Genomic DNA, 21,957 nt, shown 5'->3' with positions numbered 1-21,957 from the left:
CCCAAGAAAACCTTTGGTCCTATAATTATATCAGTGTTAGATAAAAGTATGTTTCCCACCAGTTCACCTCAACTCCCCGCCCTGCTCCAGTACCAGACAGGCTGCAGGACACTTGGTGAAGTCTCTGTCTCAAGACAGAGGTAAAGGTCAAAACTGAGGCATTAACATTGGCTCCGTCTCCAAACCAAAGCTGATAGGAAAAAGCCAAATGATCTCCACCCGTGGCTGAAAGCAACAGGCTGATAAGGTTCCCAGTAGCAGTGCAACCTGACAATCTTTACCTCAGTGACATGTGTATCCAGGACTTTGGTATCCTAGAAAGGCCTTCTTGAGCATAGGACCAACTAGCTTACAGAGAGTACGGACAAAATTTTTCAACCTCAGATGTCCAGCTGATTTTATCAGCTATAACAACCCTGGTTCACTCTGGGCTCCTGAGTCAAAACTGTTCTCAACAAAGCAGCTCTGGCACTGAATCCCCAAGGGGCTGCTCCAAGGGGCATCTTCTGGCAGCACACACTGCTCAGAGAAGTGCATGCTGAAGGACAATCAAAACGGGAGGAGGGGGAAGGATAAAACAAACTGGGCTGGTCTCAGAGTCAGGGGCACGAAGGAGAGGGCAGATAAGCTGCCTCTGAATCATGGAGTGGGACAACGAATGGTTTCATTACTATAACCACCAGGGCAAGGACCTAAAATTGCAGAATAAACAGCTCCCTCAAAGAAGGTAAATAGGTATCGTTTAACCTGTAGCGCCACCTGGTGCCCAGGGAGAAATCCCATCCTAACTCCCCCAAGCAGCAATGGCAGGCGGGCTTTCCATAATGTATTTAACAAAAAAAAAGGATCTCTCTCTCCGCACACAGACACTCAGAAAGGGGCAGGCTGAAAATATTCAAAATATGTTTAAAGGTTACTTTTAATTGTAAAAGTAAAAATAATGTCCCTTTCCCTCTTTAAAAATGTTTCAGTGCCTGGGACATTCTTTACCCTAAACCGGTCTAAATGATTCCTATAATGCAAGGTCTAGCTTTAAACACCTTCCTCTCCAACATTTAACCCCAAGAATCCTTATGATTTTTTTTTTTTACTGTGTTTATGGTCTATACTGTGTCATTTGGCCTCACACTGTTCAGTATTTCTGATTCTTATGGATTATCTCTTCTCTTAGGCTGAAAGGACCTTAACAGAGAAATGATGCCATAGTAGGTCTGAAGAGCTAGCTCCCAACAAGTACTTAAGTAGACACAGGCATCAAATCTTACACAGACTTTTCAAAAATTATCTGTAAAGAGATCACCATACAAGAACCAAATGAAGTGAGTTTCCTAGAAAGTAAAGGAAGAGGGCTGGGAGTACCTGGGTTAAAGGGCAGCTCCCTGGTTCTGAAGCTCTGAGTTTCTGCTCTGGGTATGACTTGGGGAGATGTTAAGTAAGTATGTGAGGAGGACAGGATGGCGTTCAGAGACAGCTAACATGAGGGAAGAGACCCTGATCTGAAGGATGCAGAAAAGGCCGTCTGTCTCACGGGGTCTTTGCTACTAACAGATCACAAAGCAAGCTCACTATAAAGACCTCGCCAAAAAACCACTGCAATGTAAACACATTATGTCCTACATCAGACGTGTGACTGCCCTAGCAAATAAGAGTCCCAAGGAAATGCAGAGCTGAACTGAAAGAGAAATTTATGGAGCAAAGGAAGAAACCATAATCCATGTTTCCTGAGAAACTCTGAATCGTAACTCTGATAATCTTTTTCCGACTGGATGAAGGATTTAGAAAAGAGACACCAAAGGGAGACTATGTAAGTTCTGATCCAGAAGTGCTTTAAGAATACAGATGAAAATGAATTTATATGCTACCATCAAATACATGTGTCTCTGAGGCCGGTCAGATGGAAAGTAAGAGAGATTAGACGGAAGTAGTGCACAGGGACTTTCAGGTGAGGCCAATTCTAGTGGCCACTGCTTGGTGAGAAAGCTTGCTCAGCGGGGAGGCCCGTATGCAGTGGGAGGAAGGGCATAGGCTTGCAGGCCAGGATGACTTAAGTGGAATCTCAGATGTAGCCCTTACTAGCTCTATGATTCTGGGAAACTTATTTAATCTGAGTATTATTTTCCTCACTTATAAAATACATGTCTACCTCAGAGAATTGAACTGCACCTTAGTATATAAAGTACACAGCTGCTTACCTGATATAGTTAGTATTTAATAAATGTCAGTTCCTTTTCTGTTGTAATTGCTCATGACCTTTTAGTGGTGGGCCCGGAGCTTCCCGTAAGATATAACCATCGTCAGAAAGACCATTTAACTATCTGCTACTTAGACATGCCCACCGAGAAAGAGGCCCTTGAACGGACTCCACTCAGAGAACATCTAAGATTCTGGAGTGACCGAAGAGAATGGCAGAGGCAGAAGAGCTCACGGTCATCCGTTCATAATTGCCCTTAAGGAAAATGAATGTTCCCACCTGTGAACACAGCCCTCTCCAATGGTCCCATACACTGTCCATAAACCTTCTCCTGACCTTTCCTGAGAGATGGTTTGTAGAGACCTCTTTTCTAAGAAAACGATTCCATGGCCTGGCACAAGGTCCAGAGCTTGCCATTTAATTTTCTCCTGGACCCACTGCTTGCTGAACAACTTAACCTGACATATTCTTTTTTTTTCTTCTTCCTCTGTCTGCTTCCTGACTTCATGTACTTTTCTACTCTCCTATACCCATAGACCGCATAACTTTCTCTTTTTTCCCAACTCTTCTGCCATGTTACTCCAATCCCACGTGCCCTCAACACACACACATGCTCACTCACCCACACTCACTCTTTAAGAAATCCTCACACAGATGCCAGGAATGTGTCTGCTGCCCTTTTGACACAGAGTCTGATGCCATCTTCGGGGCCATGGGGAGGGCAGAGCCACAGGACGTGGCATTCGTGTACTCTGCTGCTAGCCTGGCTCGTATTTTTATCGTGGCTTTGCTCTGGGCATCCAGGCAGGGAACCGGGCCAGCTTCTTCTCATTCCTTCACTCTACATCAGGACTCCATAATAATCTCACCCCTCACCTTGGCTGGGTCTTCCTGCCCCAAACCTTCTACCGTCAATGGAGCACAGTACATCTCTCCTCCTTCCCTCCAACCCAGTCAGTGTCTGAGTGCTTGTCCAGTTCCCTAAGCCTGATTCTCACGCATGCAGGGATACCGTCAGTTTCTCCTGCTTGCGGACATGAGCAGCGTACACAAGCTGCGCTCACTCCTTGGCTTAGATTCTACCCCCACTCCTCTCCCCTCCCTTAGACTCTAAGTCCAAATAAGGAGTGCTCCTTCTTACATAATTGGACGTTCCCAGCACAGAAGCTGACACACGAGGTCAGGCGCGCGTGTGTGCAAGACTTCCCTTTGACTTAACGATGCCTTTTTTGGGCATCTAACTTCTCTTCAGCTCCCTGCCCCCTCTCTCTCCACACCACCAACAATCAAGGGAGATTTATGGAGCCTGGCTCAAATCAGAACTCTTCCAACCTTGGCTTGGAACGAGGGGTCAGAAGGTTGAATTTACTCTCTCTCTTCTTTTCCCTTGCAGGCCAGAGATAGAGAAGGAGGGGGGAGGGGAGGGGAGAGAGGGAGAGGGAGAGATTGAGCCTGTGCAGGAGAGAGAAGAAGTGAGAGAGCGCATGCTTCTGATCTGGCAGCAGTCCCTGGCGTCCCAGGCAGTTAGTTATGCATACAGGTCTGTTAAGGGAGCAAGGAGGGTAAGGAAAGCTGGAAGCCGAAGAAATTAACTTATCTTCTTGGAGATGATAATGCTGGAGGTCGGAAAATGATGACATTTTTAAAAGGAGATGCGTCTAAGTCTAGATGCCATCAGGGATGGCAGTGTGTTCAGGATAACCAGAGAAGTGGCGGTAGCTACCTGTGGCATCAACACCAACTCTCCTTCTCTTTAGAGCTTAAAGAAAGAGAATCCAAGTATTCTGCGAAAGGATATGGCTCAGACACAAGTGGTTTCAGGGAGGGAACAAACATGCCGCCTCCAGAGGAGCAGTCAGGGGACAGTCTTGGAGGCCAGCACTGAACCGGCTGTGACCACCCACACCTCTGTGGCGTAGTGAGGACAGGTGGGGCAGGAGGTGCTTCGGCTTTGGGGAGGTATCACGTTCCAGCATATTTGCTTACCAAAGCAAATAACGCCCAAGAATGTTCCCTGCATGAACCTCTTCTTAAAAATAAAAATGCAAGCTGTCCAGGGGACAAGTACCATGGGCTGACTTTCGGGTGCTGCAGAGTACTCTGTGTTATATGTGAGTGGGCGTATGTGGAAATGCAGTTTTTGTTTTACAAACTGACTGGCAGTCTCCTCTTGGGGAATGTATACTGCTTTGAGTCAAAGATTTTGGGGCTGGCTTTTATCCTTTCAAACCATAGGGCAAACATGTGATCCTGAGAGACAGCCACTGCAGCTGAGCATCAGACGAACCTGGGTGCAGACTGCCTGTCGTGTACTTATTAGCTCTGTGGTCTTGAGTGAGCAAGCACAGTTCTCTGTGAGCCCTCGCCTCTCTGAGATGGGGCCACAGTGGGCCTTTCACGCGGCTTTGAGGGCATTCGGTGATATGCTTGTCGTGCTCAGCACAGTGTCTGCACAAAGTAAACTCTCAACAAAAGCTTGCTGCATGGTAAATCCGGCAGCTGATAAGACTACTAATGTCTGCACTCTGAACCCTGAACTAAGACCTGTCTTTTCCATGTGTACCATGCACATGGAACTTGCTGGTGTCGGCCATGGGCCACAGGCATCAGGTCCTCTGAGCCTCTGGAGGGGGCACTGGGATTCCTTCTCCGATGTCCATGACTTCTTGACTGCTATCTTAAGGAAGCTTCAAGAACAATGCGAACCCAGCACAAGATAGTTGAGAAGGGGGCCAAGTATATCATTAAAAAAGCTGGGAGTAATGATTTATAGAGAAAGGTGAAAGGCCTTGAACAGGGAGGAGTGAGACTCTTCATTTAATTCTAGTTTGTAGAGGCTCAGGGCAAGGAGGGTGTCAACAGCTGTGTTGCTATTTCTGTTGCAGCTCATACAAAACAAAATGGACTTAAGAATAAAGTTTTATTAGCTATAAGAACTTTCTGACAGGAAGAAATATGGGGCAAGTCAACAAGTGCAAAACATCATCACTTGGAAACACCTAGGATGAACAGAGGTGAACAGGCCACAGCTACAGAGTTTTCCAAAAGTAACTAGCCCCAAAATTCTGTTCTTGCACAGTACTCATTTTGGCTTCCTTCAAAGTCACTATAAACATTCAGAATTTTCTCCCTTTAACAACAAAAAAAGATGCCGCCCAATTAAAAAAAAAAGTGAAAAGAGAAGAAAGTCAAGGGAAATTCAGCCACAAGCCCTCTCCCTGATTTTGTTTATGGCATAAGCTACATTCACCAGACAGCCATCTACCCAGCTAACCAGGTGTGGTTCCAGTGGAACTGTCAGGGTATGGGGACGGAAAGGGGAGGAACTTAGCCTGACTCCAAGTTCTTCTCGTGAGGAAAGGTGCAACTTGATTCCAGCAGCACCAGTAAACCTGCACCCTGTACAGAACCTGTGCTTGTCTGTGCTGCAGGGAGACCAGGTGGTCTGCCGCCTGCTGTCAGATGCGGGGATGCTCTGGTTGTCGCCTTTGCAAGTGAGTCCATTGGTATGAAGTCACCTTGAAAGGCCTCACACGTGGTCCTGTATAGAAGAACAGGGGTTGTGTGCAATCGCAGAGACAGGCACAGTAGGAGCAGGGGATGCTGCAGCAGGAGACTGATCTGGGTGGGGCATCCTGAACAGGGGAGAGACTTTGGGGCCACTAGCTGGAGGAATCAGAAACAGAATGCACTTTTTACCCTTCTTTCCTTTTCCTGAAGTGCAAATATGAAGAGCTAACATTTACTGGACATGTTCTATGCACCTAGATATCTACTGATAGACATCATTACTATTCCGAAGCCCAGAGAGATTAAAGACAGCAGAGTCGTAGTATACTGGAGTGGATAAGAACTTGGGCTTTGGAATACCTGGGTTTGATTTCTACCCTCACCAAGCATTCATTTTGTGATCACGGATAAGGTCCTCAGTTCTCACCCCTGCTAAACCGTAAAATATGTAAAAGTAGGCATCATGTCTTATACTGAGCAGCTCTTAATATTTTTTCAGTGAATAAAGGAATAGACCAAAACAATCACCCAGCTGGAGAGAGAGAGGAGTATTTTAAGGTAAAGTGGGATGTTTGCCACAATGCAGGCTTACCCATGTCTACGGTCGGGTCAAGTCAGTGCTTACTCCAGAGAGCACCGTCTATTAACTTCACACCCCACCCTCCACCTTACTGTCTCCTCCCTATCACGAGGCAATTTATGATCATCGCCCACTGAGGTAATGCAGCCCGGCCTGGAATTCTCACAGCCTGCAATTCCCCCGGATTTAATTCTTGTATTAAAGCTCCCCAGCTACATAAAATACCATTTCTTCAATGACCTTCCTATAATTCCCCAAATACACTTCTCTCTCCTTTCTGGCCCAAGCTCTTTAATATTCTGAGTCATTCAAACTTCAAGTAACCTTCCTACCGTTTTTATATATGAATCTCAATCCTTTTTGAATTTCTCCAGATTCATCTGTACTTTTCTGTTACTACTGAGTAATTTCTTGTGTTCTGAAACCAATTTATCATGTTAAATGACTTCAGGAGGTGGGGAGTCAACGATGACACACTAGCTCGTTTAGGATGTTCCCATTTTGGGGGAAGGTGAGCAAAGATAAGCCTAACAAAGGAAGAGAAATGAAGCCTCAATCAGCAACATTCACACGTGACTGAACAAAACATACGAAGACTCTACTTTCCAGTATAAAGGTATTGAGAAGGGAAATGTTTATTCTTTTGTCCAATATTTAATGAGCAGCTTCTATGTCCCAGGCCCTGTGGAAGCTGCTGGGGACATAAGCCAGTTCTGGCCCTTAAAGAACCACTGGTCTAGGGCAAGTCAAGGCCTTTCTCAACCTCTGCACTACTGAGGTGTAGATACATCCTATTCAGCGTAGGATAATTCGTTGTTGCTTGGGGCGGAGAGGGTGCTCTCCTGTGTGCAGGATGTTTAGCAGCATCCCTGGCCTCTAGTCACATCCTGCCTCCCTTCCCAGTTGTGACAACCAAAAATATTTCGAGATATCGCCAAATACCGTGGGGGAAAACTGATACGCTGGGTGGATCACTAGTTTTGGGAAAGTAGACCATTTCTCTAATATACTGTGTTAAGTATTATTATCAAAACTTTGACTAGAGAAGAAGACTCCTTAGATCCAGGGAAAAATGGGAGAGGATGCCATAAAAAGTTTCACAGAATAAATGACACTGAATGTTAATTTTTTAAAAATATTTAGCAGTAGGCCAAGAAGACAAGACGACGGGAAGTTTAGGACACAGGGAGAGGGCAGGAAAAGAACGAGTAGAGAAGACAATCAGGCGGAGACCAGAGGATGAAGAGAGGCCTGAAGGAAGAGCATCCACAGAGCACTGAGGCCACGGTGGACGGTGTGCATGGGGAGGACTGAAAGTGAGGCTGGGACCAGATCACGTAAGAAAGGAGTTGGAATTTTACTATAATAAATGAATATATATTTTAAACACAGTGGAGCCCTTTTTCAAACAAAACCTTATCCAGACCCCCAGTCTATTTAACTGATCAAAATGGTCCACTCGGTTTTCCCCGTGGCTTCCAAGTTGGCTTCTGAAGCGCCTCTGTGGAACCCTAGAACTCTAGAAAGCATGTTGGGAAAATCACTCTTGTAGGCAACAGAGCACCCTGATGGATATTAAGTGCAGGATATATGTTCATATTTGCTTTTCAGAAAAAGCAGCCTTGAGACAGAGCTGAGTATAGAGGAGGGACAAGGGTGAAAGCAAGGCACAGAGACCAGTCAGCATTTTATACGTGGGCTTCACACGGAGACCAGTCTTCAGGCTGCGATACGTAGGAAGAAGCACGTTGGCTTTGGAGTTGTGCACATCCAGTTTCAAATTCCACTGTGTCATTAACTATGACCTTGGGTATGTTGCCTGACCTTGCCAAGCTCTACTTTCTTATTCTGTGAAATGTGGCTACCTACCTCACTTGGTTGCTGTAAGAAAATATATGCCAACAGAGGTCAGGTGCTGGAAATGATAAACACTCAGCAAATATAAACGTGCATCCTCTTCTTTCATTTAGTTTCCTAACGATGAAACCTTATTAAGACTCCCTGATCCTATGTAACTTTAAGTGTGGAAGGGGCAATTTAACTGCTTGTTGTTAATGGATTTCCTACTTGTTGCAGGATAGATACATAATTCTTAAGTTTTTATTTTTATTTTTTGAGTGGCCTATTAGCATGAGCCACATGCTAACAGAAGAGTTCAGGATTTGGCTTCTTCTTACTCTGGGATCTGCCAGGATGTCTCACGCAACAGTGGCCAAAGCTCAAGCACTATTGCGTCTGTCTGGTTCAGAGACAGTGTCTCTGGCCTTCAGTTCAGCAAAGCTTGCATCAGTTTCATGGTTAGGAAGTCAGTAGCTAAAAACTCCATCTATGTACAAATCTTTCAGGAGATTCAAGTGGTGTTGGGATAACAAAGCCTGAATTATAAAATCTAAGTTTTAAATCCAAGTATCTTTCTATTCCTTACCATCCTGTGTCAGTAAGTGCTTCTTCAGTAGTGACTATGTACACCCCTCCCGGAGAAAATAATCTTTATTTTGAGCACTGACCAGTTTTCTCCTTGTCTTTCTTGTTGCTTATCGTCACAGTGACTATACACTGTTAGTTAAGAGACACATCCACTGTAACAAGGTGGAAGGTATAGGGCCCGGGGGTAAAACTGGGTGGAGAACTGATCCTAGAGGAGGAAGACTTCAGCTGAAGTATCTGAGATCACAGGTAGTGCCTGTCATTCACTGGATGATGCCACAAGTCTTACAGAAGCAGACCTATTCACACTTTAGACAACAAGGTGATACTCTCCAGGCACTCTTCATCCCTGTACCCCTAGAACAGAGATTTTATCTTCTCTTATGGCCACAGGTTTCCTGGACTCTATACTTTCCCTTTCTAGTGGAGAATTGGGCATCACATCCAACCCCTGTCCAACCTGAGACTCTAATGTGAAGCAGTCCTACCTCTGAATCAGGGTCCCAAAGATGAGATGAATAACTTTCTGCACGTTCTCCGTACACAGCCATCTCCACTGTTCCATCAGCAGCAAGAGAAGCAGATCCAGGGCTGTGTCAGCCAACTCTGTCTCTGTTCCTGGGGAATGGAAAGGCATCAAGAGTAACTCAGAAGAGACCCATACTTGAGGAACACATTTCAGTGCACTGGGTCTTCTCCATCTTTATATCAGTCATCTTAAATTTTTGTAATCTATCTGTTTTCAAGAGATGTTTACTTCATTTCTACCAAGTTCAGTAACAGGTTCTGTATTTCTTTACAATTCTTTTATGTTCCTTAGTCACTTAGTAAGTATTGTTTATCTTTAAAAAGATTTTGCATATAATTATTTTGCCTCCCTAGCTTCTGTTTCTTTTGTACTTCCCCCAGGAAGCTGAATACATTTTGTTCCAAGGAAGTGCTCACAACTGGTGACTAACGGGAACCGGCAAGGTCCACTCCCTTCCATCCTTGTATTCCACCAGCCTCCACAAAGTAGCAAGGAAATGTTGTGAGCAGATCTGGGATTCACTTTTCTGTAAAAAAAGTTGCTTTGAAAGCATCTCCATTACACAGAGCTGACGGGTTAGGATCCAGGAGACTTCAGTTCCATTTTGAGATAATATGTGGTTGTAGGAAAAACACTATACCTTTGGTAAAATGCTATGACAATTACTCATTTCTTTCCTGTTTCAAAGACTGGAAGGACCACAAATACGCTCATACTCATGCTGAGCTGAACTCTCTTAAATAGATGTATTTTATGGGTGCAAGCGCTGTTCCCTAACCCTGTTCATGGGGTCCCATGTCACTTCTGATTTGCTTCACAGGAAACTGCCCCAGAAATACATACTGTTCCTGAATAAACCTCAGCTATAACCACAGCTACAGCTGTGATTAATGTTATAATTAATCACCAACAATCATTTTATTAGCCTAGGACCAAAGGGTATTCTCTGCACCAGCTTGCCCCAGCATTCCTTGCTTAAGGGTTCTTTAGAACATGAATGATTTCAAATTTGGATAAATCTGCTAGAACTGAACCTTACTTTCTTCTTAATCCCATCCAGTATATATTTTCTTTTTTCTGTACTGTATTTCAAGGGGGCATGGGAGCTGATGTGTCTGCTTTCTAGTCATTTGCTCAAAATGGGATATTCAGTTCCTTGGAAAATAGCATTCCTTATTCACCCTCTTCAATTCTATCATTTTCTCAGGTTTAGCATTTACCCAGAGCTGCCATCACGTGGTGACAATTAGTCGTAGCAGTAAAAAATAAGCGAAAGCTAACAAGGCACCGGGTCCTCTTGATAAAAGTGGTAAATTATCTACCACGTGAGCATGTTGAGTCTCTCAGGGCTGGCAGAAGGGCTCAGGCATAAATTATCCCTTTAGAGATATAACGTTCAAAATTTAAAGACTTGATTTTGGCTAGAATTATATTATTTTACCCATCCCATCTTATTTATAATTTCTTAGAGCTCTCTGATGATTCTGCTGTCGTAACACTTCATTTACTTAACCAGTGAGATGTAAGCTCTGTGAACAGAGATGGGGTTGTAAACTCCATTTTTCACAGAGTTAAGCTGAGGTCCGTAGAGCAGAGGTCAGGTGACTGTGGGCACCTGAGAAACAATGGTGAAATCAGTCCTTTTTCCTTTTCTGAACCCAAGATTTTTTGATCTTTTATTTTCAGCGGGAGCCTTTGTTTTGGGGGATTTGAAAAACTTTCTTCTTATAAAAAGTTCTAGTTCTGCAAACCTACTAATATCCAGGGCTCCCAATTTTTCCTCTGTAGAAAACATCTGCACTGCTGGGAAGTAAACCTGCCCTGCCTCATATGCTTACGAGGCGAGAGTGGTGTCCTCACCTCTTCCTCTCTGCTCTACCTTGGGTAACTTGGTGGTGTCATTTGCCACAGCAGTAAGTAAACCAGAAGGAACAGATCCAGGGGAAAAGATAAATTCCATTCTGTGAATGCTGTATTTCAGCTGCCCTATAGTACATCTACGTGTGGACTTCCAGTAGGCAGTTGGAAATACACCTCCAGTATTGAGGCATCACCAGCATATGTGTTAGGGCTGAAACCAACCAACAGATGAGATCACCCAGGAATGCGCAGAGTAAGAACAGAGAGCCAAAAATAAAGCTCTGGAAGGCTGAGGAGCCAGCAAAGGGGACTGAGGCAGGGCCACAAGAGGGGCAGAAAGAGAACCAGGGAAGTGGCACCACAGACATCAAGGGAAGAAAATTTCTAAATAAAGGGAGTCGCCCAAAGATATGCCAAAGCATGCCAAAAATAAATAATGATGGTATTATAACCGTAGATCTTATCTTGCTGGAACTCCCCGTTTACGAGCCACGCTCCTCTGCTCGACTCAGCTCTGGGACTGTGTCGTATTCTCTCCGTATCCCAGCAGAGTACCTCAAACATTAGTGTCTAACACCTGGCTTGCTTAGCTGAACAGATGAGAAACTGAAGCAATGAATCCCAACAGTCCCAGGTCCCAGGTGGACTGTACCCTGGCTCCCTTCTCTGTCACTTACCTGGATCACTGTTGCTGAGGTCTTGGGCTGGCACGGCTGCACCTGACACGCAGTCATCCACACATCCCTTGGAGATTTGTTCAGAATCTTTTCCTGGGGCTTCTGCTGGCTGCGTTTCTAGTAACTTTGTCTGCTTTTCAATAAAGGATTCCATCCCAGACATGGAGAGGATCTCTGACTCCTGAAGAAAGAGCCAGTGGCATGTCACATGAAGAATGCAGAAAGCATCAGGCCAACTGCAGCACTTGTGGTTCCTCTGTTCCTTCCCTGCAAGTGTCATAAGTAGAGGACCCACTGACTCTGTGACCACCTAAGTTTTTTATTTTTTTAACCTAAATTGCAAGAAAAACCATGCCTCTGTAGTCTCACTTGCCACAAAAACTTTGGGTTTTCTTCCAGGAACTGGCTTTCTCATTCTCTCATCCATTATTCCAAGCCCACAACTCTTGAGAAGCCAACCTGCCAACCCAGAACTAGTAGGAATTCCAAACCACTCTGAGAAAGTACTCCTAGAATAAAAATCAGAGACCCAGATGTTGGTTAAGTCCTTTAGGAAGGCACCTAAGTCCTTTCTGATTTTGGAGACTGTCTCAGCTGCCTATAACTGCAGATGCAACATCCCAGCTATAAAGTCCAAGAATTCTCCAGGGACTTCTTACCACACTGCCTTCCCGGAGACAATAGAGAATCTTCTCGTGTGTCTCAGTTATATTCAGTGCTGGAGCAATTTTACTGGATGAAAACCTCAGTCTGGACCTGGTACAGAAACGAAGAGCAGAAACAGTATGTAATTCATGGTCTTGATCCCCATACAAAAGGGCTGACAGGTATTAATACCTCAAGACAAGAACACCCATACTTATTCTTAGGAGCTTACTATGGTTCAGGGTCAGAGAGACCTAGCCCTGAAAACCCCCAAACAATATATATTCTTGGCAATTCTTAATATACAGTGCAACACTTGCACTAAGCTATGCCTACCCTGCATTTGTGAAAGGACTTTTGCTAATGTAAAATAAGGACCAGTCTGTCACGGTTGTATTCCCATAGGCTAGAAGAGTGGCTAGCACATACTATGCACTCATTAAACATTTGTTGAAGATTAAACAGACAAGTGGCACGGACGAAGGGTGTCCTTGTTGTTCACACCTTTTTGCACATCCACTATTCCCCTTGTGTTCCAAATAAAACCAGGGAAAGAACCACAAGTGCTAACCTCAATGTTTCAAGGAACAGCGTTCTTATAAGCACAGGCACCATGGTTACCCTTCAAAAATGGGCCCAGTAAAAAAAAAAGGCTAAGAATTGTGAGTGTTATTGCCGGCCCATGAAACATGACACATGACAGACAGACACACACACACACATTCTACAACCCCCCATCCCCCATTCTCTCTCTCCCTTCGTAATGGCCCAGATACCGATACGAAGTGTCCAGGAAGGAAAGTGTGGTGCCCTTCCTTTCCACGTGCTGGCTCTGAGTGCTGCCAGAGAGCACCTGGGACCCTAGTGCAGGAGAGAGTAGCAGCAATAGCCAGTGACTAAAATCGGCCCTGTAGGTGTCCATTCTAGCCCATTTCTGTTTACTGCTAGTACACTCAACATCTGAGCCAAGATTTCCAGAAACGATGACAAACAGAGATCAGTCATAAGTCTTAATTCTTAAAGGGAAAGAAACATCTCAATTTTCCAGGGGAATAAAAAAGGAGAATATCCATATTCCAGAATTTTCCTTCTAATCAAAATTCTCTGGTCAGTTGGGGCCCTGGGTTCTCATGGCAAGACAAACATTCAGCAAGTGTGCCTGTGCAGGATCTCAGGCTCAGTCTGTGGTCTGGCTTTGTATAAAAATTGGTAGGTATGACCCATCTCCTCTCTTCTAGGGCCTAAGTGTGGGAATGGGCTTTGGCTGAAAACTGGGGATCAACCTGAGAACTGGGAATGGTTTCTCACTTGGTAGCCTTCTTGCCTTCTGGCTGGGGCTTGCTTTCTGTCTCGGCCTCACTCAGCTCCTCTGTGGGGCTCTGGGGCTCAGAGCGAGGAAATGCTGTCTTCAAGGTGTCCACGATAGCGCTCACCACCACCTGCAGGGGTCAGAGATGCAGGGTCAGACAGAAACCACAAAGGTGCTTTCTGCACCCAGGACAAGTAGACGGCTGGCCTATCTAGCAGAGCCTTAGCTATCCACACAGACACTAGCTAATGACTTAGTGGAAACTCTCTCCCCTTTTCTCTCTGGCCATAAAAATCTTCTTCCTCACAGAGTTAAGACAAACAATGTCATGGGAAAAGAAGCCAAAACAATGGGATAAATAATAATCTGGAAGTTCTACAGGCTGGTGAAATACTTTTCATTTTCAATTTTTTTCTTTTCATACAGAATAATTTTTTTTTTTTTTTTTGCCACGTTGGGTCTTTGTTGCTGCGTGTGGGCTTTCTCTAGTTGCGGCAAGCAGGGGCTACTCTTCGTTGTGGTGCGCGGGCTTCTCATTGTGGTGGCTTCTCTTGTCGCAGAGCACGGGCTCTAGGCATGCAGGCTTCAGCAGTTGCAGCACGAGGGTTCAGTAGTTGTGGCTCGCGGGCTCTAGAGCAGAGGCTCAGTAGTTGTGGCACACGGGATTAGTTGCTCCCCGGCATGTGGGATCTTCCCAGACCAGGGCTGGAACCTGTGTCCCTGCAATGGCAGGTGGATTCTCAACCACTGACCCACCAGGGAAGTCCTCATACAGAAGAATGATTTTTCATTTCCAAACTGGTAATACTTTCACCAAGATGTGACTAATGGAAGGAATACAGACAGGAATATATGGAGAAAAGAAAGAGTGATAAAGATTAAGAAATACCCTCTAGAAACATGTGATATAAAAATGCTGAGAGCAATTCACACAGAGTAAAAAATCTGGTTTTTCAGTTAATTCGAACAATTTCTCTTCTTTAACTAGAGAAAGAATAACAAAAACCACTCAGGTTAAAGTTAAGGAATCTGGAATTGATATAAACTTCTCTACTCATAAGGACGAAATGAAACAATCCTCACTGAAGAGTAAAAATTATTTCTATTTCTCAGAATGGGAAAATGACATACAAACATTTGCTAAAAAGAAAAAAGAACAAACAAATGAAACCCTAAAATATCCAAATGGAAGGAGACGTTTACTTTTCCTTTGGTGCCTCTGGCTCATTAATGAACACTGCTGGCTCAGAGCAGCGCAGCACCTGCTTGACTTTCTTCTGTGCTAGTCCTCCACGAGCACAGCCAGCACAGCCGAGGCAAGGCTGAAATGGTCAAGCAGGACCACAGTAAAGACCGGGGGACAGCAACCCAGGGCAAGAACACAGAGAGCCGCATGAATGCGGATAACGTAGCTGAGAAAATACAACTCGCTCTCTCGGCTCACAGGACGGTAGTCTGTGGTGAGGGTGCATATCTGTCTTGTTCACTCCTGTATCATCAGCAACGCATACAGTACGTGGCTTTAAGTAGGCATGCAGGGGGCAGATGTTGAAAAAATCAATGAAGGAACACGTCAGCATGGATGAACACACCTGCAGGGAACTCTGGGGATTTTACCTCGTCTATCCCTTTCTGATTTGCAGTTTTTTCCTCCCAGCAGTGAATGTCTCCTAACTCCCACCACATGAAGTTCCACTGTATCACTTTATCCCCTGAAGTCTAGATGAGAAGAGGGAGAGGCCTCTTCTGCCACAAGTCAGTGTTTTCTAACCTCTTAAAACATATGCATTTTTTGATAAGCAGAAACCTCAGCCTTCTGCCCTGGAGGTGCTAAAATCAGTTGGCAACCTCTGCTCACAGGCTCCAGTGTGGTGCTCAAATGTCCTTCTCCTACCGTCTCCAAAGGTTCTGAGTTACCATCTCGAAGAAGGTACAGTTCTCTCACACTCTGTTCTCCAGCAGAGAATCACTACACAAACCTAAGTCCAGCTCGGTGTCCTGTCTTAGGGCTCTTTCCTGAGTGACCGACCCTGGGAATGACCTTCGTCTCCGGGAGAGACCTTGCTGCCCCACCTATCTGTGGAGATGCAGAAGCACCCTTACATCCCTCCCCTGGAATCGCAACGCCATGACATCCCTGGGAGACGTGTGTACACCGACTGTGGCGGGGTATCGTATCCTCATTAGCTGTTCACTGTCGTCCGGCAAGTAGACGACCTAACCAATATTGGCAACAGGTCTTGAAAATCCCAGTGCGTGTTCCACTTACTGCTGGGTGCTGCGTCTCCCACCCCCGCCTCCACACTGATGAGAAACTAAGGTTGAGCACGGCGGCCCCGCTCGTACCTTGTCTATTCTGGAGACCATGAATGGTTTCTTGACAAAGGCAATACGAGCATCTGTGTTCAGAGCAAGGAACTCCTGCATCTCCTCACTGTTAGCGATCTCAGGAATGGCACAGAGTTGCTGCAAGAGACACAAGGACTTCAAAGAGAAATTCTGGTCCCCAGCTCTCTCCACCTTGGCTTGGGTGTCTGCCTGGTGGCTAGAACGAGAGCAGAGGGTGCTGACCTTCAGGAATGATTCCAAGAGGCTCTTGCGGGCTTCCACTCTGTCACTATCCATGTTTCCAAATGGAAGATCTGGAAAGAGCTTCTTAGGACCCTTCACATCTTAAAAAAACCCGAAGTTAATTCATTAACATTCACTACAAGCCATTCCATATAAAAAGCGTCCTGTGTGTAAAGGAAATAGAACTGTTGAATGCATTTCCCGGGGATTTGTGTTCCCTCACCTGCCAGCTGGAGCTGAGAGGCGGCCCGAGGCTGGCGAGGGGGCTGGGTCCCAAGGCCTGGGGCTCATCCCTTCAGAGTCCCTCCCCGGGTCCTCCCCTCCTTCGGATTTTTTTTACTTCAGGAGTTCCAAATATACCCCAGGGATATAATACAGACAACCTACTTTCCTTATTAATGATAATATTAAGGTATAAGAGGCCAAACACTATAGTGGTTATGAACAAGGGCCCGGAAGTTTAAATTTTGGCTCCAAGCCCTACTATAATAATGACCTTAGGCAACTTGCTTAATCTTTCTTTCTTTCTTTTCTGTAAAATGGGGATAATGATAGTATCTCTCTTATAGACTGTTATGAGAACTAAAAGAGCTAATAAGTATAAAGTGCTTAGTAGAGAACTGGGCATATATTTTTGGTATCAATTATTGTTATTAAGAAAGAAAATGTGCAACTGAAATACACAATTTATGCCAAAACTTATTAAAATGTTTGAGTGATCGCTGGCATTTTTTTAAAAAACAAAGCAGCTGCTTACTAGCTTATTTTTCGAGTAAAATTTTATGTTTTCTTATTGTTCCTGTGCCTCACAAGTACCAAACAGCACACCAAAAAGCCTGTTGTTAAAGGAAAGCTGGCAAGGATTTCTAGATGATATTTTAATATCTAAGAGCAATCGACCTATGAATTTGGAAAAGTTAATTTAACACCTCACACTACCTCACAGGCACAGGTGGACTGTGGAAGTTTCCTTCCTAAGCTTAAACTAGATGGGGCCCCAGAACAAAACGTTCGGTGGCAAAGTAGCACCTCGGAAAGAATGTCATTAGCACCGTCCAGCACTAAAACCCAAAATACCCAAAAGCAAACTGGGGGAGCACAGGATCCCTGAGGCTGCACTCTCCCCCTCCACCCTCCCCACAAACCAACAGGCCTCCAGCCTCTCAGATCAGGGTGGCTGGATGTGAACAGCAAGCAGGCATTCTGGGGCTGGGGTAACTCCTGACTTTTGATGAACTTTCGTAGATCGGATTTCTCCTCCAGACGGGTCTGCAGATTCAGGAACTCTCGGTAACGGCGGTTCACGGTGTGGTAGGCCAGCTGCTGCAGGCCACTGCTGCTCTCGCAGTCAAGGGCGGTCTCATACTGTCGGGTGAACAAATTTGTTTACTGCATCAGCTTACTGGCCACACAATAAGAGTAGAGTAGGGGTAAAGGGAGCAAGATGCTTCTATTATGTTCCTGAACGTATTAGATCTGACTGTTGCTCTAAGTTGTAATGAGTAACTCAAACTGAGTGAATTACGGAACGACATGCATTTCCCAACAGACGTGGCCTAGGAAGTGAAAAATGAGTTTTACTGCCCTCCACTCCTTCTTCCATCTCAAAGCTCTCCCTGCAAACACTCTCTTTACTTACAACTCTTTTCAAATCCCAAAGACACAGGATAAAAAAGAAGGTACAACACTGATAAAAATGACACTGCCTCTTTCATCCCTAATTATGGGGTTGGATGTTATAAGGGGATAACCATCTTGTCATTACACGCAAGCAGTGATTATCTATATTAGTTGGGGGAAGAACAAATAATCCAAAACAGCCGATGAACAAAAATCATTTGTTTGCCTGGAATGCATTAAAGGAACATGTGTTTTTGTTTTGCTTTGGGCAAATTAATTATCATTCTTGGGAGTGACGCTGAATTTTTCTTCCCGAGCACAGGTCATCTGTATGATGAGAAGTCATGTGGAGACTAGAGATGTTTTAAGGGGTCAGAGTCTGCTGTCTTCATAGGCTTGGAGAGCTGGTATGTCGGAAATGACAACGGTGCTGAAAGTTCCCCCAGAGCGAGCACCCTGAACAGCATGAAAGCTGCAACTTCATACCTACAGGGGGAGACTTTTTGACAGAGTAGTTAAGATATAATAAATTCTGTGCAAGAACAATATATGTGCTTGTTCTCATTAAGAGTAGGTTACTGTTATTGTTTGGTTAAGGTATTATACTGTGGCAAGTGATGGAAGAAACGATCTCCTTGTTGGTGGGACTTGAGGCTGGTGTTTAAAATTTTTCTAGAGGCAGAGAGAGGTATTCCTTATGAGCTGAAATGAGCAAAGTAGTCCCTGAGACCAGTACTGAGAAGGAAGGGTCTAGGTAAGACATGCAGGTGGAATTCAGGTTAGAGCTCTCAGACTGGGAGCACCTGGGAGTTATGATGCTCTCTGTGGAACAGTCTGCTCCTTGAGGGACACTATTTGATACTGACACGGTCCCAAGCTTGGCTGCACCTCAAAATCACTTGGGCTACAAACTCTGCTGTCAGAATACGGATTCTGATAGGCGCTGACGGATTCTGAATGAGAATTTCCCAAGAATGGGCCCCAAGATTCGTATTTTTTAAAAATACAACTCTCCAGTTGACTTGGAGGCAGCTTATCCCCAAACCAGCTTTAGGGAGCTGCTGCTCTAATCGAACCAGCCACCTGATCCATGAACCCCCTTCATATCATTTCTGCCAAGCAGTTCCTACTACTGCTCTTAAACATCTCTAGGAATGAAGAACTTGCTACCTTTCGATGTATATACAGGTAAATAACCTTCCTTCCTAAAACAAAAAGTATGAAAGATACCAGTACTTAAAAAAAGAAAGAAATTAGCAGGGAAGAAGTTTGGAAAGAATCTCTGGACAAGACTGTATCCATTGGGAACCACTGAAAAATATGACTCTCAGTATACCAAGATTCTAGGATTGTTTGTGAGGGTATCAGACAGAGGCCTACTCTGCTTCACAAATGAGCTTCAGACCATTCACATACAGATGCTGGCTGAATTAACCATAGCAAACTAAGTAAGAGTAGCCCCTCCCTCTCAAAACACTAGCTTCACTGACTCTGCTTTCCGACTCATTCCCAGACCAGAGTGGACAACCACAGTTCTAACCCTGTTACCTTCACCGTGTAGAGCGTGTATGGGTGGAATCCGGTGCCGCTGTGCTCTCGAGCAGTAATGGTGCCGGTAATACGAAGGTTCTGGATGATAACGGGGCCATCGGGACTGCTCAGGGGCTCAAAGCTGAAGGTGGCTGAGCTGAGGGGACCAGGTGGAGAGGAGGAGAGCAGTACCTGTGGGAGACTAGGATCTAGGGAGCTCACACCATTGGTGAGATCTTTCTCTAAGCACGAGGGTCGTGGGGGACACATCCTTTCTGGACTGGCCAGCAAAGTCGTAAGAGAGGTGACATCTCCCTGCTCTACGTCCTTGTCTGCTGTGTCAATCTGGATCTCTGGGCAGGAATTCAGCATGGAGACAAGCAGGCCGGTCTCTGTTTCTGTTCCTGGACCCTCCTCAGCTTCTGCCCCTTCAATTCCTTCAGATCCCTCTTCATCCTTAGACTCCAGAGCCTGGGAACCCCCTAGGGCACACAGGGAGTCCTGAATCCTGGCAGAGAGGAAGGTGCCTGGGTTCACGAGCATGATGGTTTCTTTGCCCAGTTCAGACAACGGAGACTCCAGCTCTGAGTCTTCGGACAAGAACAGAGGCTGCAGGAAGTGAGAAGAGTTGTTTCCTACTTCTCTCTCTTCTAGCACTCCCCCCAAATCTCCCTCCAGTGCTTCATGGCCTTCTTCGACTTCTGGGGAGGGGTGTGAAGGCTCACTATAGTTTAGGAGCACTGGGGCTGGAGAAGGGGCTCTCGCATCTGCTAGACTCTGGACCTCCACAATCAGTGGCAGAGATGTGGGCACTGAGGGCTGTTCCAGGGCACTGGCTGGGCAGAGTGGTTTACCCACTCCTGCTGGGCCAGTTCTGGCCTTGGAAAAGATGCCCACTAGCACAAGGTGGATCCAGTCCGGATCTGAGAGCTTGCTGATCAGTGGTAACATGACATTGCAAGTAATGAGTTCCACCACTACATGGCGGCCGGTCCGGGTCTCCAAGTGGGGCTTTGGCACTAGGCCTTGAAGCAACACGTTCACAATGCCACGTGTGTAGGCGACCTCAGCCCTGGGACTCTGTACTGCAGGATGTGGGGCGGTGGCCTGGCAGTAAGCCTCCCAGAGCTGGGAGGGCTCATCTGTGCCACTCTGCTTCCCCATCGTGGCCTCCTTTGCCTGAAGATAGCTCTGCAAGTGACAACCACAGAGAGTGAGAACCCTCTGGGCAAGAGCATGGCTGTCCACCCTGGCCATCCTCCTCCGGAGCTCCTGGACCAACCCTCGCATGGCTGCCTCCATTTCCTCCTCGAAGGCAGGCTCCTGGCTCACCGTGCGATACCAGGACGACACGAAGTCCCGCATGACCATCCGGATGGTGCGGTCGATCTCCTGCTCCAGCTGCCTCTCGGCCTCGGGGTTTGGGGGGCAGACAGCCATGGGGATGAAGCGCTCCAGGTGCAGCCGACCCGAAGGCCCCACGATGGCGTCGGCGCCCAGCCATCCTCCCAGCACCAGCAGCAGCGCAGACAGAAGGCACAGGAGCCACACGTTGACCAGGAGGTGGATGACCAGAAGCCAGCCGAGCACGGCCCCCAGGGCCACCAGCTTCCGGCTACTCAGCAGGTGACTGAGGCTGGGCCCGGCCGGGGGCTCCTGCGCCGCGGTCGCGGTCTCTGCCTTCATGGCGGGCGGGAGGGGGCTCCCCGGACCAGCTGCCCCCTCCTCCATGTCAGAGCCGGCGATGGGTCGCCTACTGCGGCGCGGACACGAGAGCCGGGCGGCGGGCCCCGACGTCCTACAGGCAGGGCCCGGCGACAGGGGTGGCTCGGCGGCTCGGCCTCTCCGCAGCCTCCTCCGGCCGGGGCGCGGCCCTCGAGGAAAACCCTTCGGCCTTCATGGTGCCAGGGCGGCGGCCCGCGGCCTCAGAGGGTGGGCAGGGCCGTGGGCCCACAGAACACTCACGGACGCCGAGGACCGGGGCGCCCGGGAACGGCTCGCGCTGCGCCCCGCCCCGCTGAGTCCCACCTGCAGTGAACTTAGCGGCCTCTCCTCCGCGGCCTCACAGGGTCCTTCGCCGGGCTGGAACCGCCGGGCACCTGCGCTCCGCAGCCCGGCTCTTGTCTAAGCGGCCGTCCGGCCCGGCACCGGCGACCGCTTCCGGGTCGGCGGGACCGAGGCATGTCGGGAGAGCGCCGCGCGTCCCGCGGCCCGGCGCGGCCCGGCTCCCCCTGGTGGTGAGGAGCCTCCGTGACCGCACAGCGCGAGCTAGCCAAGCGTGCGCCCACTTCCTAGAGATGGGGACCTGCGAGCAGGCTTGCAGGTAAGGACCCTCCGAGACTCATTTCCCGCTCCAGGGATTAAATGAAGTTTGCAAACACCGGGTACCGTTTAAGCAAACTCAGTAGTCCAATTACTTTACTCTCATTTGGGCATATTTTAGTTGGCCTGGTGATACATTTTAACATTCACCCCCCACTCCCCAGCGCCCGTCTCCCAACACCCAGC

General features: G+C 46.9%; 1 protein-coding gene across 2 annotated transcripts in view; it reads right to left on the bottom strand.

The window, feature by feature from the left end:
• The window catches only part of SNX19 (sorting nexin 19), a 36,242-nt gene extending 14,649 nt beyond the window's left edge, over positions 1-21,593 (bottom strand). For both annotated transcript variants that reach the window (XM_082843958.1, XM_082843959.1), the window contains exons 1-8: positions 19,468-21,593; positions 17,526-17,664; positions 16,300-16,400; positions 16,075-16,194; positions 13,728-13,858; positions 12,434-12,530; positions 11,775-11,955; positions 9,197-9,326 (exon numbers count right to left, since the gene is read on the bottom strand). In XM_082843958.1, coding sequence (XP_082700084.1) covers positions 9,197-9,326; positions 11,775-11,955; positions 12,434-12,530; positions 13,728-13,858; positions 16,075-16,194; positions 16,300-16,400; positions 17,526-17,664; positions 19,468-21,180 — 2,612 coding nt within the window. In that variant the 5' untranslated portion in view covers positions 21,181-21,593. The remainder of the gene's footprint in view (positions 1-9,196; positions 9,327-11,774; positions 11,956-12,433; positions 12,531-13,727; positions 13,859-16,074; positions 16,195-16,299; positions 16,401-17,525; positions 17,665-19,467) is intronic.
• Positions 21,594-21,957: the final 364 nt, after the last annotated feature.

Source organism: Leucopleurus acutus, assembly GCF_964270905.1.
Source record: "Leucopleurus acutus genome assembly, chromosome: 8".
NCBI lineage: Eukaryota > Metazoa > Chordata > Mammalia > Artiodactyla > Delphinidae > Leucopleurus > Leucopleurus acutus.
Note: the sequence above shows the minus strand (reverse complement) of the source record. Positions and strands in the feature narration are given on the sequence as shown.